General features: G+C 41.8%; 1 protein-coding gene across 1 annotated transcript; it reads left to right on the top strand.

Moving 5' to 3' along the window:
* Positions 1 to 705: 705 nt before the first annotated feature.
* On the top strand, positions 706 to 22,322 carry clcn6 (Cl-/H+ antiporter 6). The gene is made up of 24 exons (XM_085146722.1): positions 706 to 816; positions 1,100 to 1,205; positions 2,809 to 2,865; positions 3,033 to 3,098; positions 4,364 to 4,429; positions 4,505 to 4,571; positions 5,059 to 5,165; positions 5,373 to 5,499; positions 6,047 to 6,114; positions 6,262 to 6,320; positions 7,801 to 7,933; positions 8,427 to 8,540; positions 9,594 to 9,760; positions 11,805 to 11,913; positions 13,793 to 13,922; positions 14,389 to 14,542; positions 15,992 to 16,148; positions 16,234 to 16,340; positions 17,272 to 17,458; positions 18,423 to 18,583; positions 19,920 to 20,076; positions 20,160 to 20,267; positions 20,354 to 20,479; positions 20,577 to 22,322. The coding sequence occupies exons 2-24, from the start codon at positions 1,131 to 1,133 to the stop codon at positions 20,655 to 20,657; spliced, it is 2,583 nt and encodes an 860-aa protein (XP_085002848.1). The 5' UTR covers positions 706 to 816; positions 1,100 to 1,130; the 3' UTR covers positions 20,658 to 22,322.
* The last annotated feature ends 1,914 nt before the right edge of the window (positions 22,323 to 24,236 follow it).

The raw sequence follows: 24,236 nt of genomic DNA, 5'->3' as shown, positions 1-24,236 counted from the left end.
CTTCACTACATCCAAACTTTCAGAGGTCTTCCTCTGTCCCTCCTGCCTGGCAGCTGTCACGTATCCACTCTGCACGTGTCCAAACAATATCAGCCTTGCATCTCTAACGTTGTCTCCACTGGCAGCTAAGGAGAAGAGGCTGAGGAAGAATCAGTAAGGGCCAGCTCGTCTGTTAAGGACTGAGTGAGACACGGGTGGGGTGGAGGATTTACCCAGAGGACAGGTGCATTATTACAAATGATCCCACTGCATCAACCAGAATGTGTGACACCTGACCGTGGGCTGTGTGGAAGCACACCAAACATCATTTCCTATCCCGAGCCCTCTGTCCTACGTGCTTAAACGCGCGTGTTATTTATGGTCCTGTCACATCATCAGCTGTGGCATGTAGGCTCAGACACGGAGAAGCTCATAATCGCTGTGTACTGAGAAAAGACGTTATTGTGAAGCGGCCTCCTGCAGAGACGCCCCAAGAACCTGTCTGTGTCTGCGCCTCTCTGTCATAAAACTGACGCTGCGTGTCTTCTTAAACCCGAGCGGGAGTTTTTAAAAAGGCTTCCGCTGTTGTGTTAGTAACAGCAGATGACGCCATTATAGATTAGAGTCACATGAGAGCCCGTAGGAGAGCCACAGCAGGCAACCAAGACACTTTTAAAGCGAGCATATGAAGCTGCAGTGTTTAGTTTAAAACTGTGCCGTTCGACTCTGAATGTCGCAAATCCATCACACGGCTACCACAGAGGGACAGTCGCAAAACGTTCATATGTCCAGTTTTGTGTACTGTCTGTTACGGAGCAGAGACATCAAATATCCGAGGTTGGCACTTTAAGAGGAACTGTCACTTTCTAATTTTCTACGGGAAGCAAACACAACATTGTCCTCACGCGAGACTTGCGTTGTTGCGTTTACTTGTCATCGGAAATCCGCAATTCAAACTTACTTGGAACATTATTTGTTATGAATACATTTTAAAAATGCAAAACGTTAGAATTCAGCTATAGTCAGATATATTAGGTTATTTTCTCCGTTCTTTGTTTTACATTGTTTATTCTACTGTATTTTCAAAGTCGTCTAAAACAATCTTTACTTTTTATGACAGCCCCTGAATACAGCATGACACAACAACGAAGATGGCGTGCTGTGGAAGATGTTTTTGTTGCCAGTGTTGTTGTAGAGAGGGTGAGACACGGACCCCAGAAGAGCTGGTAAAGAAAGACGTGATAACAAGCACAGGGAGCATCATCTGCTTATGTTGTGTTTTCTTTGGGGTTCTTAGGATTTCCCCTGAGCTATTCTAAGCGCTTTATTCTGGCTGAGCTGCTCCACCCCGCTGCTCACTATGTTCTCTTGTCTTGGTTCTTTTGCAGGAAAGCGAGGAATACTTATTAATGCACATTATGAATGTATAGTAGTTAAGTCAGCTGTAATATTGCTGCTTACAGAAGAGAGAGCTTCCCGTTTTTCCGTGTGACGATATAGTCCGTGGACCAAACTCCATTTATAATTTCTTCAGATTAAGCAATCTTCTTATTTTAATCAATTTAATCTGCCTCATTTCATATGGTTTTAATGCTTCAGTAGGTGTGGGGAGCTATTGTGCAATGCGGCGTGTTTGTCGCGTGGAAAATAACCTATTTCTATTTATTTCCCCACATTTTGAATGTTGTGATTACACCAAGCAAAGACGTAGTCTTACAGGACCTCCGAGAAGTATACTGCGAAGGCAGTATGGACATAGCCCGGTTTTATTTGCGTTAGTTAAACATGTAACCTGGAGTTTGTGCATTTAATTGAACGCTGCTCTTAAGTAAAGCTGTGTAATTCTAACGGGACAGCTTCACATGAAAGCTCTGAAACTTTCAACTACATACATTTAAAAAGTAAAGGTTACTAATCGCTGTAGTTTGTAACCACAGCAGAGTAAATGGAGTTTATTGATGGACTAGGAGACCTACTGTGGAGACAATTACCTTCCAACTGTAACTGTTCTAGTTCCACAATGTAAAACAGATTTAGATCAGATTACAACCAAATATATATATTTTTTTTAGATTTTCTGTATTGACAGTTTAATATATACAAATTCCAGCAACAGTGCTGCTAATGTCTTCATTTTGTGGTTTCACTGAGGCACAGCTTCACATGTTGCACATATAAAACATATTCATGTGGGGCGATCGTGGCTCAAGAGTTGGGAGTTAGCCTTGGACAGTCTCGGTCATTGTGTCCTTGGGCAAGACACTTCACCTACCGCCTACTGGTGTTGGCCAGAAGGGCCGATGGTGCGATATGGCAGCCTCGCTTCTGTCAGTCTGGCCCAGGGCAGCTGTGGCTACAACTGTAGCTTGCCTCCACCAGTGTGTGAATGTGTGTGTATGGGTGGATGACTGGGTGTGTAAAGCGCTTTGGGGTCCCTAGGGGGGACTAGTAAAAGCGCTATACAAATACAGGCCATTTACCATATTTACCATTCCATGTCTAAGATTCTGTGAACAAACTGTTGCTTCTTGCTGGTTTTAAACCAAAAGTCCGAGCATCACTTCCTACAGGAACTAAGTGTGTCCAGTGTTGGATGCTTTGGATGGTGGTGCAGGAGTCGAGTGCTAATTCCACACTCATTTCTTTGTTTATTTCCTCTATTTATTTGTTATTTATTATTTTTTCCAACATGCAGGTGCACACATTTAGCTGAACTTTTAGTAAGAAGCTTAATTTGTGGTCAAATATCCTTGTGTGTATATGTACATACATACATAATTATTATTGTTATTTGTTTGTTTGTGTGTTTGTTTGATTACCTCCCCCAAGACAATCCTTGGGGAAATCCCAGATGAGGAACAGATTCTACCCAGGAAAGACTATGAGGTGAGACTTGCTGGAGAAAGCCTTCAAAGAGATATTATATTATGTGTTTAGAGCGATCATGGTGGGCTGCCTGGACCAGAAATGCCAGAGCAGATTTATTTTTTTCATTACTGGACACAATCGATGTGTGAGGCAGGAAATAGTCACACAGTGTTTTGTGTCCACAGAGCTTGGATTATGACCGCTGCATCAGTGAGCCTTATGTGGAGGTCCTGGAGGGGATGGACAACAAGGTAAGACAGGTTAAATGTGTCATCTGCTCCTGTGTGGATGACGCCTGGGCAAAGGCTGTACCTTATCAAATCAGCAACGCTGTCACTGATGCACGTTTATTGCTTTACATCACATGATGAGATCACTGATAGTAGGACTTGTGCCAGCAGCTGATCTGTTAAACTGTATGTGATCTGTGTTAAAGTTGATGTTCCACAAAGCTCTGCATTTTTAATCTTGATCAGTGTTACTAATCAGCTTTTCATATTTGTTTCCTATTTTCTAAAAGTTGTGAATGATTCATAATCAGATTAAGGAAACATTTTCTATGCAGTGTTATGTTAGAACAGGTCACGTGGGATCTGTCCACTTTATTGGGGCAGATCTCAAAATCCAAAGAAATATGACTGTAACAGTAGTTTGAATCTAGAAGTCATGTGGATCATTGATGGATTTAAACTTAGACAGCATCACGATCTTTTAGCCTCCATTTAATCAAAGTTTCTGTAACATGTCACGGTCACTGCAGTGATAATAACAGTGTTCCAGGAGTTAGGAAACACAGCAGAGAACAGCACTCTCCTACAGCTGGGAGGAAGTCAGGGATGAAAGCAGCAGGGCCGTTAGGATACTGTCAGACAGTACTGCTACACATGGCCACAAGAACTTCATATCAATGAAGACTCTGAAGAATTACTGTGAATTATTTGTCAGCATTACATTTCCATTTATCCAGTCATAGAGATATTGATGCGACTGCCCTGGAGTGCCACTGTTACACCAAAATACCTGCAAACGTTCTAGAGCTACGTCATTGTCACCAAGCTTTATTCTTCGGCCCTACATTCGATGTATGAGGCATATACAGATGGCAGCATTTGTATACAGATCATTGAAAGTCCTGTGGGCTGTACTACGAAGCACGATTAGCATGGTTAGCTAAAGTTAGAGGAGTTTTCTGTATCACTACAGTGGCTCTTTTTACCTGCTAAACCACTATAGTAGCTTATGCTGAACACAGCCAGGTCACAGGGAGGTTCTGTTCCACGTCTCCATCGCTTCTTTTATTTACAGCATTTTTAATCCTGTATAGATTCAATGCTGGGGGAATACATTTAGTATGTGGAGCTTGTGAACTCTCACTAAAACCACAGAATAAAGCACAAACTGTGCGACTGGGAACGTGTGTGTGTTATTCAGCCAACGTAGAAATGTTTTTAGACCCTTTTTAGTCTCTTATATATGAGAGAAAAAAACAGTTTTTTATTTTCTTGTCTGCCAACAGAAAGCCAAAAAATATGAGGCGGTGCATTGGATGATGGTGTTTGCGATCGGGGTCACAGTGGGCCTGGTAAGGTGCATTCTGGGTCTTCTTTTTGTTTTGCTGGATTTCAGCTGCTCAATAAGAAACGTTGCTCTCTTTCAGCTGGGCCTGTTTGTGGATTTTTTCGTACGCCTCTTCAACAAACTAAAGTTTACTGTGGTTGGTGATTGTATCCTTTAACATGGCTCTGTACGTGGAGGACGGGCAGATACCAAAGCAGCTAAATATTGGGCAGAAATGTTGTGCCTTAGAAGATCCTCGCACAGAAGGAGAGCGTTTGTAAAGTTGCACAAAATATTGCATTATTTCCTCAGAGATTGCTGACAGCTGGTGCACATTTTTATGCCCTTTTTCTTTTGTGTTTGTTTGAACATTGTCCAGAGTTGGTCCAAACAAATGTCAGGTCTATCTTTTTGTTCTAGAAAGAATTCAGGGTGCGTTCATATGATGTAGGTGCTGTAATAATAGTGTGAAGTATTGTTTGGTTCATCCTGTGCTGTATATGTGTGTGTTTTCATGCCTGGGTTTGATCCCTTCGCTAGTATCTGTCATATGGTTTCTATTTACTGCCTGACTCTTCATCTAAAGAGTGTTACTGTGTGTAACCACACTTTGTTTGTTGATGGTGGTGATTCTACTTTAACTGAAGCCTCCAGCTATAGAGAAGTGCAGTGACAAAGGCTGTCTGTCTTTGTCCTTGCTGGAGCTCCTGGCGTTCAACATGACCTTCGTCTTCATTGCCAGTGTACTCGTCCTCATCGAGGTAAGCATCTCAGCTGCAGCTGACAAACTCAGGAAAGAACTCCCGCTTTAACAGGTAAAGTGTGCAAATTCTGCAGTCCTTGCGTTTGAGACCTGTCTACCTGCATCTCTACCTGTCCAAGTTTGTTAACTGGTTGTAGCATGTTGTTTCATTCTGGTATGTTTGTGATACTAGATTACACACTGACCTGCAGTATCGTGTTTTCAGCCTGTGGCTGCAGGATCAGGGATTCCAGAAATCAAAAGTTACTTGAACGGAGTGAAGATTCCTGGAATTGTTCGACTCCGAACTTTTCTCTGCAAGGCTGCTGGAGTCCTGTTCAGTGTAGCTGGAGGTAAAGTGCATTTGACTCCCTGACATTTACTGTACCCAATAATAATATTATCAACAACCCAGGGTGGATGCACGCAAACAACCTCCTCCTCCCTGGTTACTACTGTTGTTTCCTTCCTGGAGGCGCAGGGTAGACTCTGTGTAGAGTTTTCATGTCCTTGGGCTTGTTTCTGAAAGTTGTGTAAAATATAGACGTCACAGATGCCCTGCAGTATTCCCTGCATGATACTTGTTAAGCATCTACTTTTGTAACCTGCAGACACCACAGGCAGTCCTGTACTCTGACAGCAAAGCACTTTATTGGAATATTTTGTAAGTTGTGATCATAACGACTTCATATGGGAGGTGCAGAATTGGGAGCAAACATAGAAGAAATATCTTTGTGCTCCCAGTGGTGTTTTAGGTTAACTAAGGCAAAACAAGATCACTAATGAGGTTTTATACTTTGAGAAAAAAGTCAAGCAGTGTCAGCTTCTGCTAACTTTAGAGCAAAATGATGAATGATGAGCCAGGGTCAGAAGGCTGATGGACTGACTCTGTGTGCTCAGGTCTCTTTGTGGGGAAGGAAGGTCCAATGATCCACAGTGGAGCCATCGTGGGAGCCGGCCTTCCTCAAGTACCCCAAAGCTTATTCTAGTTTGCTTAGTTCTAGTTGTTGTTGTTGTTTTGTGAAACATTTTGGACACTAAAAATAGCACTGGTGTTATTCTTGTGATTTGTCTGGTCGTACTTGTGGATATCAGACCTTTTCTCTCTCCATCAGTTTCAGAGCATTACTTTCAGGAAGATCAAATTTGACTTTCCCTACTTCCGCAGCGACAGGTATGTGACAGTAACGATCCTGATTCAAACTAAAGTTGGAATATAGTGTAAATGTAAATAAAAACAGAATACTAGGATTTGCTCAGTGCTGTGTGATACACAGCAGACCTTGATATCCTGAAAACCTCAGGGACCTGCTGGGGACCTACAGATGTAAATCTTTACTGATCTGTGCTGCACAATTGCCCAAAGTTAAACCAGACTCTTAAACTGGACCCTGACACTGACTGGGAGCCAGTATAACTGCTTTTGCAAGGGTGTGACATAAGTTTACTTACAAGCCTTGTAAGTGACAAACTTGCAGATTGTGGTCCGTGGCTCAGCTGCAGGAGGCGTGGAGCAGTGCGTTGGAAGAAGCTGACCGACACAGCTTCATTCAAGGAGAGTCTGTTGAGAAAAAAAACAGGGGATTAATAATCTGGATAAGATGAAACATGGGAATGATTTCTAATACAGAGCATGGTGTGAATTCACAGCTGCACTCTTGTCCTCCTTACTAATCCTCTGCAGTTCCTGATTCACTGACTTTGCTCCATCCGTCCTCTCTCTTCATTCCTGAGCCCCTCACAGCACTCGTACCATCTTCTCAACACACTCTCTCCACTTGTTAGTAGATTTCAGTTGTTATTGTTAACCACACTAACCTGCTGTGCATCCTTTCCTTTCCAGCTCATTTTCTCTTTGTAGACAATCAGTACAAGTCCTGTTGTCCTTTGTTATTGTCCAGCCTCGCATCCACATCCTAACCTCGCCTGTGCTCCCGGCTGCTTTCTTCATCTCTCTGCCTAGGCCACATTTTCTTTGACTATTTCCTCATCTTTCTCTTCTGACTTCACTCACCTCTTTTCACTCTGTTTGTTTATGCAAACCACTTTGCATGTAATCATTAGTTACTACTAAGCTTTGACTCTTTTCCACTGCTCGTCTTGGGCCCTGTCTCCTTCCCTTCACCCCCAGCTGGTCGCTGCCCCTCCCTGAGCCTGGTTCTGCTGGAGGTTTCTTCCTGTTAAACAGGAAAAACTTACCAGGAGGCCAAGTGCTTGCTCACAGGGGATCTTCTGATTGTTGGGTTATTATAGTGTCTTTACTGTACAATATAAAATGCTTTGAAGCAACTGTTTTTGTGATTTGGCACTAAATAAAACAGCATTCAACACCACCCCTTTAATTTCCAGCTTCAGACTCATGATCCTGTATGACGCTGTCTTCACCTTCGCATTATTTATGTGTCCTCTCTTAAAGATTATCCCTACTCTGGTATAACAGAGACTCTCCAATATTATCAACCAGCTCTCTCTCTTTACTATACAAAGTCTATTTTTAGTTGTTCAAAGAGTTTGAATAATCTCCAAAGCACCGAATTTTCTTGTAATTTGTAGTTTACACAATGTTCCAACTTTTTGGCACAAACACTGTTACTGCCTCCTAGCAGTGTAACATGTGTGACATGTGACTGACAGTTTTCTTACCTGTTCTTCAGGGACAAGCGAGACTTTGTGTCAGCTGGTGCTGCTGCTGGAGTAGCTGCTGCCTTTGGTGCGCCAATCGGTGGCACCCTCTTCAGTCTGGAGGAGGGCTCGTCATTCTGGAACCAAGCCCTTACATGGAAAGTGGTAGGTCACCCTTTATAGTTACTTCACCACAATTTCTTTGATAAAGATGCACTGATACCTCTTTGGATATCATATTTAGGAGTTACACTGAAAAGCTATAAAATAAAAATTCATTCTATTCTTCTATTTCTATTTTACCTGCTTCATTTGTCATCAAATAACAAGAGAACAAGCTTTACTTGCTCGTCAGTCAATTGTAAAATTGAGCTCTGAAAATGTGCAAAAACGTCTTTAAACCTAAACAGTTGATGGTTTTGACCTAAAGCTGAAAGTTTGCATGACAGATTAACGTTTGCTTTGGATCAGAAGTACACCAAGAGGATGAAAGTACATGAAATTTGATCCTGTCATTTTTCCCTTATTTGCAACAACAATCTGTCTGCTTTATAGATATAGCCAGGTAGACCAGGACACAGTGCACCATCCAATCTCTCCGACCTTTACTGACCAATGAGTGTGATTAAACGTTCCTCTTGTCTATCTACTGTTTTAGCTCTTCTGTTCCATGTCGGCCACTTTTACTCTCAACTTCTTCCGTTCGGGAATCAACTTCAGCAAGTGGGGCTCCTTCCAGCTGCCTGGCCTCCTGAACTTTGGAGAGTTCAAGGTTAAGAGTTTCTTATCTTGTTATTCCATGTGGTACAAAATGTTCAAAGATTATATGTAGTATTTTATTTTTTATATAAAGTATGATGCTGAAATAACACACTTTAGGTCTACACAGAGACTCATTGTAGGAGCACCTGATTTGATTTGATTTGATTTGATTTTGAGGACTGCTCCAAAAGCAACATGCCAACCCTGTGGGTAGGGAAACACTGATCTGGGGTGACTAAACTTTACCATATGGTACCTTTTTATGTGGTTTCTTCCTTTAAAAAGGGAGTTTTTCTTGTCGCCAAGTGCTGTTCACAGGGGTTCACGATTGTTGGATTGTAGGGCTTTACCTTACAGTATAAAGTGCCTTGAGGCACCTGTTTTTGTGAGTAGGCGATATGTAAATACAACTGACACAAATGAAGTTTGTGCAGAGCTTTCCAGTACTCGATAACAAAGTTGATGTTGAACTGATGTGACAGCTGCTGACATGACTAAAGATCTGCAGGTCATGCACCACTCAATTTATGTAACCTGGCAGCTGTGTTGAAGACGCGAGTGTCAGATTTCGCAGGTCTTTAGCCCAATTTTAATGATATCAGTATCAGTATAGATGTGCAGAGATTGACAGATTCTACAGAGGGAGATGTTGCAACAGTTTGCAAAGATTAGACTTTGTAGAAAAAAACTTGGAAAAAGAAGCTTGGTGATTCGTTTGCTTCCAGTTTTGACTTTTCCTTCTGGACCCACACTGATGTGGATTTTTTATCCAAGTGGCAAAATCTGTCATTCGGGAGAATACATTTTTCTCTAGTGTTTTTGCACTTTGAAAACAGCTCATGGATGTCTCCTCGTCTGCTGTTGAAACTTGCTCTGTTTATCAAAGCCTTGAGAATTTATATTTGCTGCCACTGTTTGCTTTCTCTTAAGAGCAAACACAATCCTTCTACGGACTTGATGCCAACCTCCTGTTCAAATCATCCAAATATCAGACCCCAAATTATTATCATTAATATCAGCCTGATGTAAATCTTATTATGGTTTTATTCCTCTTGCTGACCAGTGTCCAGATGGAGACAAGAACTGCCACCTGTGGACAGCTGTGGATCTTGCCTTCTTTGTCCTGATGGGTGTGGTGGGCGGCCTTCTGGGGGCGCTCTTTAACTGCATGAACAAGAACCTGGCCAAGTATCGCATAAGACACATTCATCCTAAGGCCAAGTTTATCAGGTGAACTGTTTGACCATCTTTGATCCCATCTGTGCTTTTCATGTTCATCAGACTGTGACACTAGGAGCTGAGCAGTTTGGTGTTAGACAAACATGAACTGAAGTGAAAGGTTTTTAAAGTGATCTACTGAATTACCTGAACGTTCCTGTTACATCATAGCATAAATAAGCTGTCATTTTGTTGCATGGGGTATAAAGCTGCATGCAAAGGAATGGAAGAAGTCTCACATACTGACATCTGTAGAGAAACAAACAAGGAAGCCTAGAATGGGCCATAAAGCCTAGATACGATACCAGACTGTTCCCCGTGTGCCTGCATGGTTTCTCTCCAGGTATTCCAGTTTTCTCTCACAGTCCATGCAGCATGTGTAATAGAGTCATTGTTCAGTCTAATTTGACCATGCATCAGCAAGTGGATAGAATAAAACTCTGTATGAATGTATGATTAGATGTAAAGTGGACAAGCTAATATATCGTCTGAAGCACTTGGTCACATGGTCAGTAAGACTAGAAAAGTGCTTTATATGTACCAGTACAATGATCTCCATGGTAATGTATACAAAAACCTGGAAAGTAGAGCAGGGCGATTTGACCAAAAATATTTATCACGATATACATTTGAAAATTTGCGATAACAATTTAACTGACGATATAATTGATGTGAGACAAAATACTTTACAACTCCACAACTTTATTAGTGCAAAAAAAAACCAATGTATTTTCACTTAAACAAACAGCTGTTTTTTATGTGCATTAAAGTTATATAAAAATTTAACAGTGCAAATGCAAATTCCTCGCTGACAGTTTAACCAAAAGGCATTTCCAGTGGAAACTGGCCGACATATCCTCAGCATAACCATGTATAATATCCACAAAACTTAAAAAAGAGGTTATACACACACAATACGGTAATATTATGTTGAAGCACAGTACGTATCACTCCGTAAGGCTCCTGCCTACGATAGCCGTAATGCTCCGACAATCCATCAAGCGGTGTGGCTTCGTAGCTTAGCAAAGTCGTACTAAAACATTTGACAGATTTTCGAGCGCGGTTTACCACATAAAATCGTTTCGAGGTCAGTAAACACAACCAGAGTTCATCCAAAAGCGCACAGGATTATATACTGTCAATTTTCAGAAAAATCAAAGGATTGATTTTAAGTGTGCCGTATTTTCCCCAAAATACGGTAATAACGACGGCCTACTAGCATGCGCTACCAAAAATATTTCTTTGTTGTGTATCTGACGGACAAAAACGAAACCAGTTCTACACCACTGAAGTTGCAGCATTTTTTAAAACCAATTCTGGTTCATTTCATTCAATGATCCGCTTTCGCTCTTCTCATTCTCTGTCGGCGCCATGCTTTTTCCGCCATGTGCGTATGAAAACAAAGGCACTGCACATGCGCGTTTTACCCATATTCTATCGCGATATTTCATTTTCTTATCGTTGCCCAATATTATACCGGTATTACCGTGAACGGTATGATATGGCCCAGCCCTACTGGAAAGTCACAAACCGCTCTGTTCACTATGGAAAGTAAGAGAAAGAGTTGTGTTTAGAAACTCCTTCTGGTGATCCATGTTATGTGTCAGGACCAGGAACATGCAGAACGCGTCTGTAAACATTTGGACCAAAGATTTCACTGTTGTTTCACTGCCACAGTGGTTAGAGTGACACTGCCCTCAAAGCTGTGACACATCCACATTTTCCACTGGCAAATACATTTCTGCTCTCAGTAGAAGCTGGCACAGATATGTCAGACTCACACGAGCTTCGTCTCTTTTACAAACAGCACTGTTAGTAATGAATGAGCTCCCGTCCCACTTTTCTATCATTTGTTTAAATAGATTCTTCCCTAAAATCTGCGCACTGAGAGAAAGATGATGTATTCTGCTGAATAAATTAACGAGGCGCTCCTTTTAATTGATAATTTTGCAATCAGTTACTGTAATTGTTTCTTTTTATAAAGGTGCAAATTGTCGTTAAATATGTGCCTAACTTTGTAACCAGAGGATAATAAACGATTGTTCTAATGTTCCAGAGTTTTAGAGAGTCTGCTGGTTACCATGGTGACAACGATTGTGATTTTTGCGGCTTCCATGCTGGGTGAATGTCGTGACCTGTCCACTCCCACAGCTCACAACACCACGGTAAGAATTTTAATAATCTTTGCATTACTGAACAAAAACACCACAGGTGTGTTTTCACTGGTCTAAACTTTAAACATATGTTATGATTACTGTGATATTTTAGCTTCAAATGCTCTTTAAGATATATTTGTGTGAAAAACAATCTGTCAGCCCACTTTCAGACCTTTTTTTTCCTCAGATTAAAATCTGTCACACCGTTTGAATGTGAATAATTCAGGAACTATTAATGACAAAAGCCTGACATTTTCATGAGCCTTTCTTACCATTAAAATGAACCAGGATCTGTAATCTGGGGCCGATGTATCAAAAAGACACTGGCTAATTAAAATATGAAAACTAATTCAAGAAGTCTGGCAAAGTTAGCATTAAACTACATGCCAGTTTTTATTTAATATTGTACTGACGTCTTAATGGTGCATAGTTAAATTTACTTTACATTTCAATGTTCTTGCTGGATTGAGCAAATATGAAAAGTTGTACCATAAAAACAAAAATAAGACTGTCCTGTTCAAACAGAGCAGGATTCTTGAGTTTTCAGATGGTTTGCTAACAGAAAATACTTTAGTTCAATATGTTTTCCTTTTTCATTCCATCTGTAATCATCAAAGTTTCAGAATATTTTCTGCTCAACCATCTTTGGTTTACTTAAATATTTATGAACATGTACCGTGAATACCATCTTCAATTCATTGGCCAACATGGTAAATGGACTGGTTCTTATGGCACTGGTCTACTCTGCAGGGGCATGTAAGTGCTTTCAATCTAAAAGTCTCACACATTCATCAGAGAGTATCTTGGCCCAGGATATTTGGCATGCAGACAGGGATCAAAGCTCTGATTAGTAGGTGACCTGCTCTACCTCCTGAGCTGATGCCACCCAGATATGGTACTTACAGCTATTTCTCCCTGAAAGAGTCCTTGTAGTTAAGCTTACAGTTCCCTGTGAGGATTGTGCTGGAAGAAGCAAACAAATGCAAACATCCAAAGTACCGAGAACTCGTAGATCAGTGCCGGTGGAGAGGCTGAGAACATGTGAGTGAGTGACTACAAGTCCATAGAAGCGGGATCCCGAGGTTTTCCTGCCTGCTCCCTGTGTACGACCTACGACCTTTCTTGGACTACAAGTGTTTCTACCATTAAAATAAATGAGGATCTGCAATTTGGCACAGATGCATCACAAAATATGAGTATTAGCCCACTAAAATATGGAAATTATTTCAAGCTGTCTGGTAAAGACCCATACAGTATTAAACTTCACATTTTAATCAGTGATGATGTCTGAATGATATAAGCATATTCATTTTTTATTTATATGTTTAAACTTTAAAACATAAAAGTTTTATACAAATCAGGTGGTCAAGCAGAACATCTCCTAAAAACGTGCTGATTTATGATGGAATGATATATTAAAAATGACAACACAGCATTTAATCTGTTATTAGACTCAGTTGGCTTCTGTCAAAATGTAAAAGAACCCACCCACCACTTTAATCACACTAGATCTTGTTTTAACATATGGCATAGAAACTGAACATTTAACAGTGTTTCCTGAAAACCCTCTCCTGTCTGATCATTTCCTGATAGCATTTACATTTACAATAATTGATTACACAGCAGTGGGGAGTAGACTTTATCAAAGTAGATGTCTTTCTGAAAGCGCTGTAACTAAGTTTAAGAATATAATCCACCCACTGTTATCATCTTCAATGCCCTGTACCAACATAGAGCAGAGCAGCTATCTGAACGCTACTCCAACAGAGGTCGATTATCTTGTTAATAATTTTACCTCCTCACTACATACGACTCTGGATACTGTAGCTCCAGTGAAAAATAGAGCCTCACTATGTGACCATGTTAACCTGTGACGTATGTTTTTTAGCTGGCTGGCAGTGAGGACATCAACTCAACCATTCGACAGTTCTTCTGCTCAAACAAGACCTACAATGACATGGCAACACTGTTCTTCAACCCACAGGAGGCAGCCATCCACCAGCTCTTCCATCAGGATGGTTAGATGAGTTCACACATGATTCATTCCATGCATTACTCATATACCCCGTACAGTGAAGTGAGTCAAAAATCAAGTTCATTTCTATCAATAAACAAACTATTATACGGAGTTGTAGTTTTCCATTCACTCTGCTCGCTGAGGCTTCTGAGGTCAGACTGGAATCAATCTTCATTCTGTTTGGATCTTTATACAGTCATTGATTAAATGTGCCCACTAATATTTCCTAAATCCTTCAGACCACGTCTTTACGTTCTCCAGCACCACAACAATGCAGTTTGAAAAAGAAAATCTGTTTTATTTTATGGTGTATGTACACTTTGAATGAAATAAATGTGTGTTGTCTTTAGTGTTGCTTAGCCTTTCATGACTCAGTGTTGTAATCTCTTCTCTCTTCAGTAAATTTAATGCTTACATATATATAATAATGCTCATATTTAATGCTTGTTTCTAACTCTCCCCCTCAGGTACCTTCAGCCCTGTGACTCTGTCAGTGTTCTTCTTCTTATACTTCCTGCTGGCCTGTTGGACATATGGTGTGTCTGTCCCCAGTGGCCTTTTTGTCCCCTCACTGCTGTGTGGGGCAGCTTTTGGACGCTTGGTTGCCAACGTCCTCAAAGTGTAAGAACTCATTAGAATATGCTCTTTCTCACTTTTTCTCTGTCACAGCCTCTTGTTGAGCTGAACTGAGAGCAGTCACTGTTGATACAAGCACTTTTTTCTGCTCAAATGTTTTCTATCTAAGGCTACGTTCACACTGCAGGTGAAAGCACATCAAATCTGACTTTTTTGACCCTATCCGACCCATATCCCATCATGGTATGACAGTGTGAACAGCACAAATCCGATATTTCAAATCCGATCTGGGTCACTTTCGTATGTGGTACTGAATCCGATACATATCTGATGTTTTAGAAAGCGAGGCTGTTTGAATGGTCAGGTCGCATTAAATCCGCCTTTTACGTCACTGACACAAGACAGACGCCAATTATCAGCTCCGGAGAAGACAAACGAGAAAGCATGGTGGCCATTGTTAAAGCATGGCTCTCTGTTTTCTCAGTGTCCTTCTTTCTCTAATTAATTTGTCAAAATTCTGTTGGTTACAACTGCGCAGAAATTGATAGACTGCTGCAACAACACCTACTCGCTCTGTAGCCGCCATTTTTACTTCCGTAAACAGAGCGCATTGTCTGTGACGTCTTCTTTTGAGCATGCGGCCGCTTTGAGGGCCATGAACCGTTCACACTAGAGCGCGTTTGCTGTCACATTTTATTTGTAGTGTGAACAAGCAGACAAAAAAAATCGGATTTGATCAAAAAGTCGGAATTGAGCATTAAGACCTGCAGTGTGAACGTAGCCTAACATTCACATCTATGGGTGGATGCAACAGAGAGCACCTTGGGGTTAGTGTATTGCCCAAGGATATTTAGCAGGTGTGATATTTAGGTATCGAACCGCCCAGCTTCCAGTTAGTTGATGACCCTACACTTTATATTACACCCCAGCCTAAGACAGCCAGAGAATACCATAGAAGTAACTCCTTGTTCCTCACTCCCAGTGCTGTGGCAAGATTTGCACTCCAAACATTTTGGTGTATTTTCCACTTACAAAAGGTCAGGGTGGGTACAGCTGAAACTCAGAGTGTTCTCAGGGAAATTACCCCAAAAATAAACAAAAGCAATGCAGGACTCTTACATCCTTCGCTAACAGAAACAGGAGAAATGTGTTTACCTGGGCTATTTGTAGAGAACTGACGGTACATACAAAGCTGTTAATCCAGCTCTTCTAGATTCAGACATTTCTTGATTCAGAAACACGACACAATCTGTCTGGGAGTCAGGAAGAAGGTGGAGCCAAACTGGTCTGGATGGGTACCAATTAAAAGGTGGTGCATCCAGTCTCCAACAAGCTGCCACCTGCAGCTTACATGATAGAAAAGACTGAACAAAATGAACAGACATTATCAACCTTATCAGAGTAAAAACAAAGCAAACTGGGTCGTAACACTTTCAGTTGTCACATTCTCTCAAAGTGGTTATACTGGTTCTTAATGAGTCTGTCCTCTGTTAGGAAACTGGGAATGGACATCTACTCAGGAACCTTTGCTCTCATTGGAGCTGCTGCCTTCCTTGGAGGTGTGGTCAGAATGACCATCAGCCTCACTGTCATCCTCATTGAATCCACCAATGAAATCACATACGGGCTGCCCATCATGATTACGCTAATGGTACACAACCATGTGTTTCTGCACTTTGCACTGTTCGCCACTGTGACCTGAGTTCATGTGCAAATTGTTTTGTGTTGACTGTCAGGTTGCCAAGTGGACTGGCGATTTCTTCAACAAGGGCATCTATGATATACACATCCAGCTGAGAGGAGTGCCTCTGCTCGAGTGGGAGACTGAGGTAGAGATGGACAGGTAAGAATTGTTGTTGGCAACAAAAAAGGACAGTTGGCCCTTGTGGTGGATGAACTGTGTTGTCAGCATTGTCAGTAGGCATTGGTATCCCTCCTTAGCCCAGAGCAGTTCAACTCTCAGATCAATGCAGCTGCCAACCTCAAGTATCTATTCGTTTTTTTTCTTCTGTTGCCTACATCATTGAACTTCTACAGCCTTATGGGCTGAGTCCGGCCAAACCCCATGGGCTAAAGCCCACTGACCAGGCACTCTCCATCGAGCCACCTCCCCAGGCCTGACTCGAGGGTGTGGCCCCAGTAATCCTGTCCCGGGGAGGGTACAAAGGTCCATTGTTCTTTCTTCAGTAAGGGGTCAGTTGAATCACTCTTTCTGGCTCCTCACCCAGGAGACCTTGGGAGACCCTACCAAGGGGCAAAACAAGAGCCTCCTCACCCTAGCATCACTGGAGCACACAAACCCCTCCACCATGGTAGGGTAGCTGAAGGGTTAAAGTGGAAATTGAAAAATGAGGTGGTTTATGACAAGACTTAATATTGCAGAGCTGATCTGTCAGAGGATTTGTTGTTGGCTTTCATCGGTGAATACACGGCTCAAACTGTTTAGATGCTTGAGATTTTTGCAAATAGTTCAAGAAAACTGTCATTATGTGTTACTGTACGTAGAATTTTTGAGGTGAAAAATGAATTTAGTCCATTTTGGTGAAAGGCTGAAGCAGTGTCAAAGCTTCCTCGATGCACTTCATCAAAAAGACATAGCTGTCAGTCTCAGCATTAGCATGAGAGGCTCTGTCTCGTTTTCTGCCTTTACAAATTCTAGGAACCCCATAATAAGCCTGCAGTGTGAGGGTGAGGTTAAAAACCCAAACTGTGTGATTCGAGCATGGCCGCTCTTCCTGTGGACTCAGGTTGTCTTTATCTCTCATTTCTTCAAGGCTGACAGCCAGTGATATCATGGAGACCAACTTGACTTATGTGTACCCCCACACCCGAGTCCAGTCTCTAGTCAGCATTCTGCGCACCACGGTCTACCATGCCTTTCCCGTAGTTACTGAAAACCGTCAGAATGAGAGGGATTTCATGAAGGGCAACATCCTGATCAGCAACAATATCCACTTCAAGGTATGTCCTGCTCTTTTACAGATCTCAAGCTCAAGCTTCCCGTCCAAATGGAGGTGATTAAGGCTCCCCCCACCAAGGGCAGCAGGCAGCAGTGACTTTGAAACATTTCTTTAGTGACGCTGTAGCCCCTCCAGCAATGTCCTTCAGGTTGCTTCTGCTTTTTTCTTTGTTTTTTCTAATTCCTCGTTGCTCGTCCCATAATATAGTTTTGATACAGACACGTCATCGATTTAACAAAGAGCATTCAGACTTTTACAGCAGTCAGTAATTTGTATAATTCTGAAAAGAATGTGGATTTGTTTCCCTTCCAAGATTAAGAATTAAACAACAGTAGAAACTATGATTGATTTGGTCAGCTCTATTTTGCCGTGTCATTCATGCAAATTGATCCTCACAGTGTAAACCTTTGGTGTATCAGTCTGTCCAGTAAGGAAGCAGAAACCAACATGCATCAGTTTCATCTGCTTGGGTGCAAATGAAAGTGTGAACATGAGGAGAACGGGGAGCCACCGGTGGTCTCCACATATGTATGTGCAGCCTGAGTGTGTCTGCAGTGCACTTGTTGTCACTTGTGAAGCAGATCAAATGGATTCATATGGTTTGTGCTTCCTAACAGGTCAGACTGTGATGATCGAGTTTTCTGTCACTGGTTCTATCATTTTGATGGTCTGTGTTGAAGTAGTGTTTAACAAAACCTAGAGGCAGCAGGAAATGTTACTGAACTAAATAAAGTATAAAAACCAAAGTAACATCAGTTACCGAGCTTGTATTTTTGTCTCCAGGGAGAATCATTGGGTTTGAAAGTGAGAGCCCATAGATTTGGCTCTGTAGTGAGCAAAGCTTTGCAATATGTTGATGTGCAGATAATTATTTAAGAATTTCATGTTTCTTTATTTTTGGATGACATCATTGTTGTGGTTTTTGAAGGCTGTGTTTTATTCTAAACCTTGACTGTTACATGTAGAAATCCAGTGTTGTGTCACGTGCGGGCGAACAGCGACGGCGCTGCCAGTCCATGAAGTCGTACCCATCGAGCGAGCTGAGGAATGTTTGCGATGAGCAAAGTGCTGCAGTCGAACCTTCAGAAGAGGGAGAAGACCTGCTGCAGCAGATGTTAGAGAGAAGGTAGGCCAGATAAACACATCCGGACAGTCTCTGAAGTTTTACCTCTAAATTTGATCTCAGTGGATTTTAAATCAAACAATCAAGTTGTGATTAAAGTGCAGACATCAAGCTCTAATTCAGGATGTCTGATAACAGTACGGCAGTAACTATTAATACTTAGACATTTATAGTTTCAGAGGGCCAGAAGTAATTAGACAGTTGACTGGCGAGCACTCGGCTTAGTGTAGCATAGCAATAACCGAGTTCAGGGTCACCTGACCCAGCCCTAACTATGTGTTTTATGAAAAAGGAACGTTTTTAGACTAATCTTAAAAGTACAGACAGTGTCTGTGTCCCAAATAAAAACTGGGAGATCCACAGACGAGGGGCTTGAAAGCTGAAACCTGGATAAAATGGGGCCTAATTATTTAAGGTTTTGTATTTGGTAAATGGACCGAAAACACAAACATTTATACTGGAGTTGGTCAGGCTTAGCATCTTGCCCAAGGTATGTATTTGTCATGCAGACTGGTGCAGCCAGAGAATCAAACCACCTCCCGATTAGGAGATGACCCGCTGAGCTACAGCCACCCCTTGAGAGGAACGATTTAAAATTCAGAGAAGTTTGAATGTTACAGATTTGATTACAATCTCTTGTCATCATCAGTGTCAGAGGTTTGTTTTTTGTTTTTTGAAGTTTGTCCGAAATAATTCTTTAGACCAAGAGGAGGCAGTATAACCAAGGGGACCCAAAAGCAGCACTCAGGAGCAGGGGTGGGAACTCCAGGGGCCGCTGTCCTGCAGGTTTTAGATGTGTCAGCTAATTTAACCCTCTCAGGCTCAAATTACGTTTTTGTTGCTAATGCACAAAAGAATACCTGCAGTGGTACTTCTGAGTAAAAAAACCTCATAAAATATGTATGTGGGGTAATCAGGTTGTTAGCTTTTAACTGTTGCAAATCTGCAACGCCTGCCTTGACAGGGTTAAATGGCTAAATTACCTCCTCAACAAGTCCTGAAGTTCTCCAGAGGCCTGGTAATGAACTGAACATTTGATTCAGGTGTGTTGAACCAGGGTGATACCCAAAACCTGCAGGACACCGGCCCTCAAGGCCTGGAGTTCCCACCCCTGCTCCAGACAGATGACAAATGACCAGAGAAGCTGATGTCGAATGGCGTAGTATAAAGAGTTGAACTCCTAATATTTACCACAAGTTTTTGAATTTACTCCTGATGCTGTCAGTGCACATAGTAACTACAGGTATTTGTAACACTGCCTTTCATTCTGTCTGTGTTTTCTTTGTGGTGCATAATAACTGCAAATAAATCTGGCACTCCTGTGATTTCTGTGCTGCAGGCATGCTCCCTACCCTAACCTGTACCCAGACCAGTCTCCCAGTGAGGAGTGGACCATGGAGGAGCGCTTCAGGCCGCTAACCTTTCACGGTCTCATCCTTCGCTCCCAGCTGGTCAACCTGCTCATACGAGGGGTGTGCTACGCCGAGAACCAGTCGGTCAGTCATTGACACACATGTGTAGATAATAAATGAGATGACTTTTTCTTATACGAGCAGTTTCTCTGTACCCTCTGACGCAGAGCACCAATCAGCCTAGGTTGTCGTATGCAGAGATGACTGAAGATTACCCACGCTACCCTGACATCCATGACCTCGATCTCACCCTGCTCAGCCCTCGCATGATAGTGGTACGTTTGATTTACCCGACTGAGACAGAAAATAATCAAGCAGAAAATTCCGATTCATTAACAGGCCGTCCTTTCTGTGTACCCAGGATGTCACCCCCTACATGAACCCGTGTCCCTACACTGTTTCACCCAATGCCCGCATCTCCCAGGTGTTTAACCTCTTCAGGACTATGGGCCTGCGACACTTACCCGTGGTTAATGCTGTTGGAGAAGTAAGTGATCTGGGCTTTCATGCCTCTAGTACACGTGTGAGGATGCTGTTATGTTGTCCTCACCAACTCAACTCTCTTTTTTTTTTTTTTTTTTTAGATTGTGGGAATAATCACACGACACAATTTAACCCACGAGTTCCTGGTGGCCAAACTGCGACAGCACTACATCACCATTTGACCCAGCTGCCTCCCCTCAAACCTCCTTCCTCCATCCCTGATAGCATTCTGACACACACACATGCACATACATTCTCTGTACAGTAGGGGGCGTCGTTATCCAGGTAACGAAACCTTTCAGCTGTCAATCACTGCAGTCTTTTTGGTCTTCTTCAGTCCAACCTCCAGTGTGCTAACACACACACACACAATAAACCATAAACCACAGATATTGATGCTGATTATTCAAGAACACTTGCTGTGCATTCAAGCTGTGAGCCGCAGAGAGTCATCCTGCCATCTGATGCAACAGCTGCAGAATGATTGATAGCATTAAACGCATTACACACGTTAATGCGAGATTCTCACTAGTATTCCGATAATTCTCAAGGACATTATGTGTTCCCAGAGGAGGCACAGGTCCATGCACGTCCACCTTCCTACAAATATTTAACTCTAGAAGTGACGGCAAGGATTTTTCTGTCATATATAAACATGAAGCAGCTTGTTTATCTGTCGTCAGTACATTTGGTGAACATTGTATCATCTTAATTTGTCTTTTGTTTTGCTGAGCTTCCAACGTGTCTCCACTGGTTAAAGAGTTTATACTAAAAAGAGGGTTCTCCCTTTACAGTACTAGAGGGAGAACCCCAACAGTCAGCAGCAGCAATGGTAAGAAGGAAGAGCCCCCTTTAAATGGGAGAGATCTCCGTCTGGTTTGAGGGGGAAACCAACCGAACAGCTCTTAGACAGAAGGAATATCTGCATCTTATAATAAATTCAAACTAGCATGTCCGTCTCACTCTAATCATCTAAAAGCAGCAGCGGCTTCAGTGTATTGCTGATTGTTTTTCTCGCAGTTTGACGCACAGGACACAACAAACTTCCAAAATGAAATGTCATCTACTGAGGATTCCCGAATGGCTTCATGACTGAATGTTGCTTTTGATGTTTTGATTTTGCTTTATCACTATAGCACTTTTATTTTTGTCTGTATATTATTTGAATCTTTGTGATGAACTGGATATGTGCACTAAAAGCAGGCGGATGTCCCCACGGTCTGACACTAACCCAGAGCTCAGCAGTAACGTTGTGACCTTGTTGCACATGCCGTACTGTAACATTTGTAACCACTTGAGCTGTCTGTAAATCCATGTTTGCGTTCACTGAGTTCAGTGTTGGACTTGTGAGGGCTGTGATGATCAGGTTTCACTGACCAACGTGTTATGTCATTTAAATTTTTTTTTAATGCAGAGCCATATTTTAGAAATACAAATGTCTATTATGTATTTTGTTTCTCATGCTATTACTTTTTTCAACAATATGTTTCTAATCTGATTTTCCGGTACATCATTTCACTGTCATTCCTAAAAGGGACTAAAGATGTGAGTAAAGGCAAGTCAAAGAGGTGAAATTCCTTTATGTGTATGGTTATTTTATTATTGGCAAGCACAACAGCACACGTGTACGTCAAACATTTCTTATTTTAGTGTAGCCTCTGCGCTGTGGTTTATTTTTATACAGTTTTATCTTTATGATTTACTGACTCTAGTCTGAATCACTCACTGATGGGCCGAGGCTGTCCTGGATTGTGGTCGCATACTAGAGAACGCGTGACGTAAAACCATTCTTATGTTGCCCTCCGTTCTATTACTTCATTGTGGCTTAAATAAAGATCCTTGTTTTGTGTATTTGTGTTTGTTTTGGTTTAAATAAGATGTACGGTCCTTCCTTTCTGAAAGCATTGGGCCGGTGTGTAAAACAGAATGTAGTGATTAGCAATAAAGGCATTGTTTATTCAAAACAGAATAAAATCAGAGTTTAAAGTGAGGAAATGTACCATGATGGCAGCAACACGTCTCACTGGAATCAGGACGTTTACTGCCGTGAAGCATCTTCTCTTGTTTTCATTTTTTTAATTCATCTTGTTTCACATTGTGCCAGCTGTCTTTAATTAGTGAAAGATCTGCATTGCAGCCAGGCAATTTCAACACTTTTGTACTATTGTACTACGAAGCCATGCTGTTATAATAGATGCAGTGTTCCATGTAGTTCAGTTCAATTCTATTTATATGCCACCAAATCACAACAACAGTTGCCTCAGGAAGCTTTATGTTGTGAAGTAAAGACCCAACAATCAAACATCCCCCTTGGAGCAAGCACTTGGCAACAGTGGGAAAGAAAAACTCTGTTTCAGCATGAGAAAACCTCCAATATGCAGACAGTTTATGGAAGTGAACTTTATGCTATGGACAACAATGCAAAGTGGGGATGAAATGTGGTTTTACAGTAACATTTGTAGTGCAGAGAACTAACATGGTCCATATAGAGCTTTGTATTTTGCCTGACAAGCAGTGCTTAAATGGTACCGTTGTTTTTGTTGTAAAATATGCGTGGTTTGTTATTCTCATGGTCACTTTGGGATCTAAATGGGTTAACCATTTTATTCAGTAATCACAGAAGCTGCAGTTTACACAAGAGGGCTTGGAGGGAATCTGGAGGCAACCACTCCAGTGCTGCATGGGCTGTTTTTGTGGGGGATTATACATCTGTGGGGCAGCTCGGAGGGATGAGGGAGGTGACTGGTGTTATATATTTCTCCTAGTTCAGTGTTTTATTAGGAGATCTTATTTCAAGTTGTTCACATTTATTTTTGGTTTTGTTTTACTGTATGACAATTTATTTTGATAACCCTTATTTTGTATGGCAGTGGAAATTAATCAGAGACATACATTTATATGACTAACTGTATAAGATTTCTCTCCAGGGTGCTGGACCTGGGGGGAAACCCTTCATGCATGGTCAGGAGCTTCCTGGTCTTGATATCAGTGGGTTCTATCTCTTCCTTTGGCCAGCTTATTATCCCAGCAAGTTACCTGATCAGGTGTTGATAGCCCGGATCTTGTTCTTACCGTTCAGCTGACTCCTCAGGACTTGTCTGACTCTCTGCAGGTACTTGGTGGTTGCAGCTTTTCTAGCAGCCTCTTCATGGTTCCCATTTGCCTGTGGGATCCCCAGGTACCTGTAGCTGTCCTCTATGTCTGCAATGTTGCCTTCTGATAGTTCAATCCCTCAGTTCTGACTACCTTCCCTCTCTTTGTTACCATCCAACTACACTTCTGCATTCCAAACAACATTCCGATGTCCTTGCTGTAGATCCTGGTGGTGTGGATCAGTGACTCTCGTTCACTCTTGGCATACAGCTTGATGTCATCCATGTATCCGTAGTCAGTCTTGTCAATGATCTGAGGGAGTTCAGGCCTATGCAGAACAGCATAATTTGTGCTATGGCACGGTACTACTGTTCGCTCTTGACTGAGTAACTTTGTTGACATGTTTGTATGTCTCCATTTTGGCCAAAGTTATAACGTTATACCATAACGATGCACACATCCTATCCTGTTTCTCGTTATGATGCTTCAGCATTAAAGTAATCCAGTGGCAGTTGTCAGTATTGCACTGCTACAAACCATAACTGTGGGTAGTTAGCAGTTAGCCAAACGTCATTTCCCAAACAGATACAGTTTAAAAAGGCATTTGTGTTGCTATTGTAGTGTAACATGTATGTGTCATTATGGTTTGTTGTTTGTAACACCGTCAT

This window comes from Neolamprologus multifasciatus, chromosome 20 (assembly GCF_963576455.1).
Source record: "Neolamprologus multifasciatus chromosome 20, fNeoMul1.2, whole genome shotgun sequence".
In the NCBI taxonomy this organism is placed as follows: Eukaryota; Metazoa; Chordata; class Actinopteri; order Cichliformes; family Cichlidae; genus Neolamprologus; species Neolamprologus multifasciatus.
The sequence above is the reverse complement of the archived record's forward strand: the minus strand, read 5'-3'. Positions and strand labels throughout refer to the sequence as shown.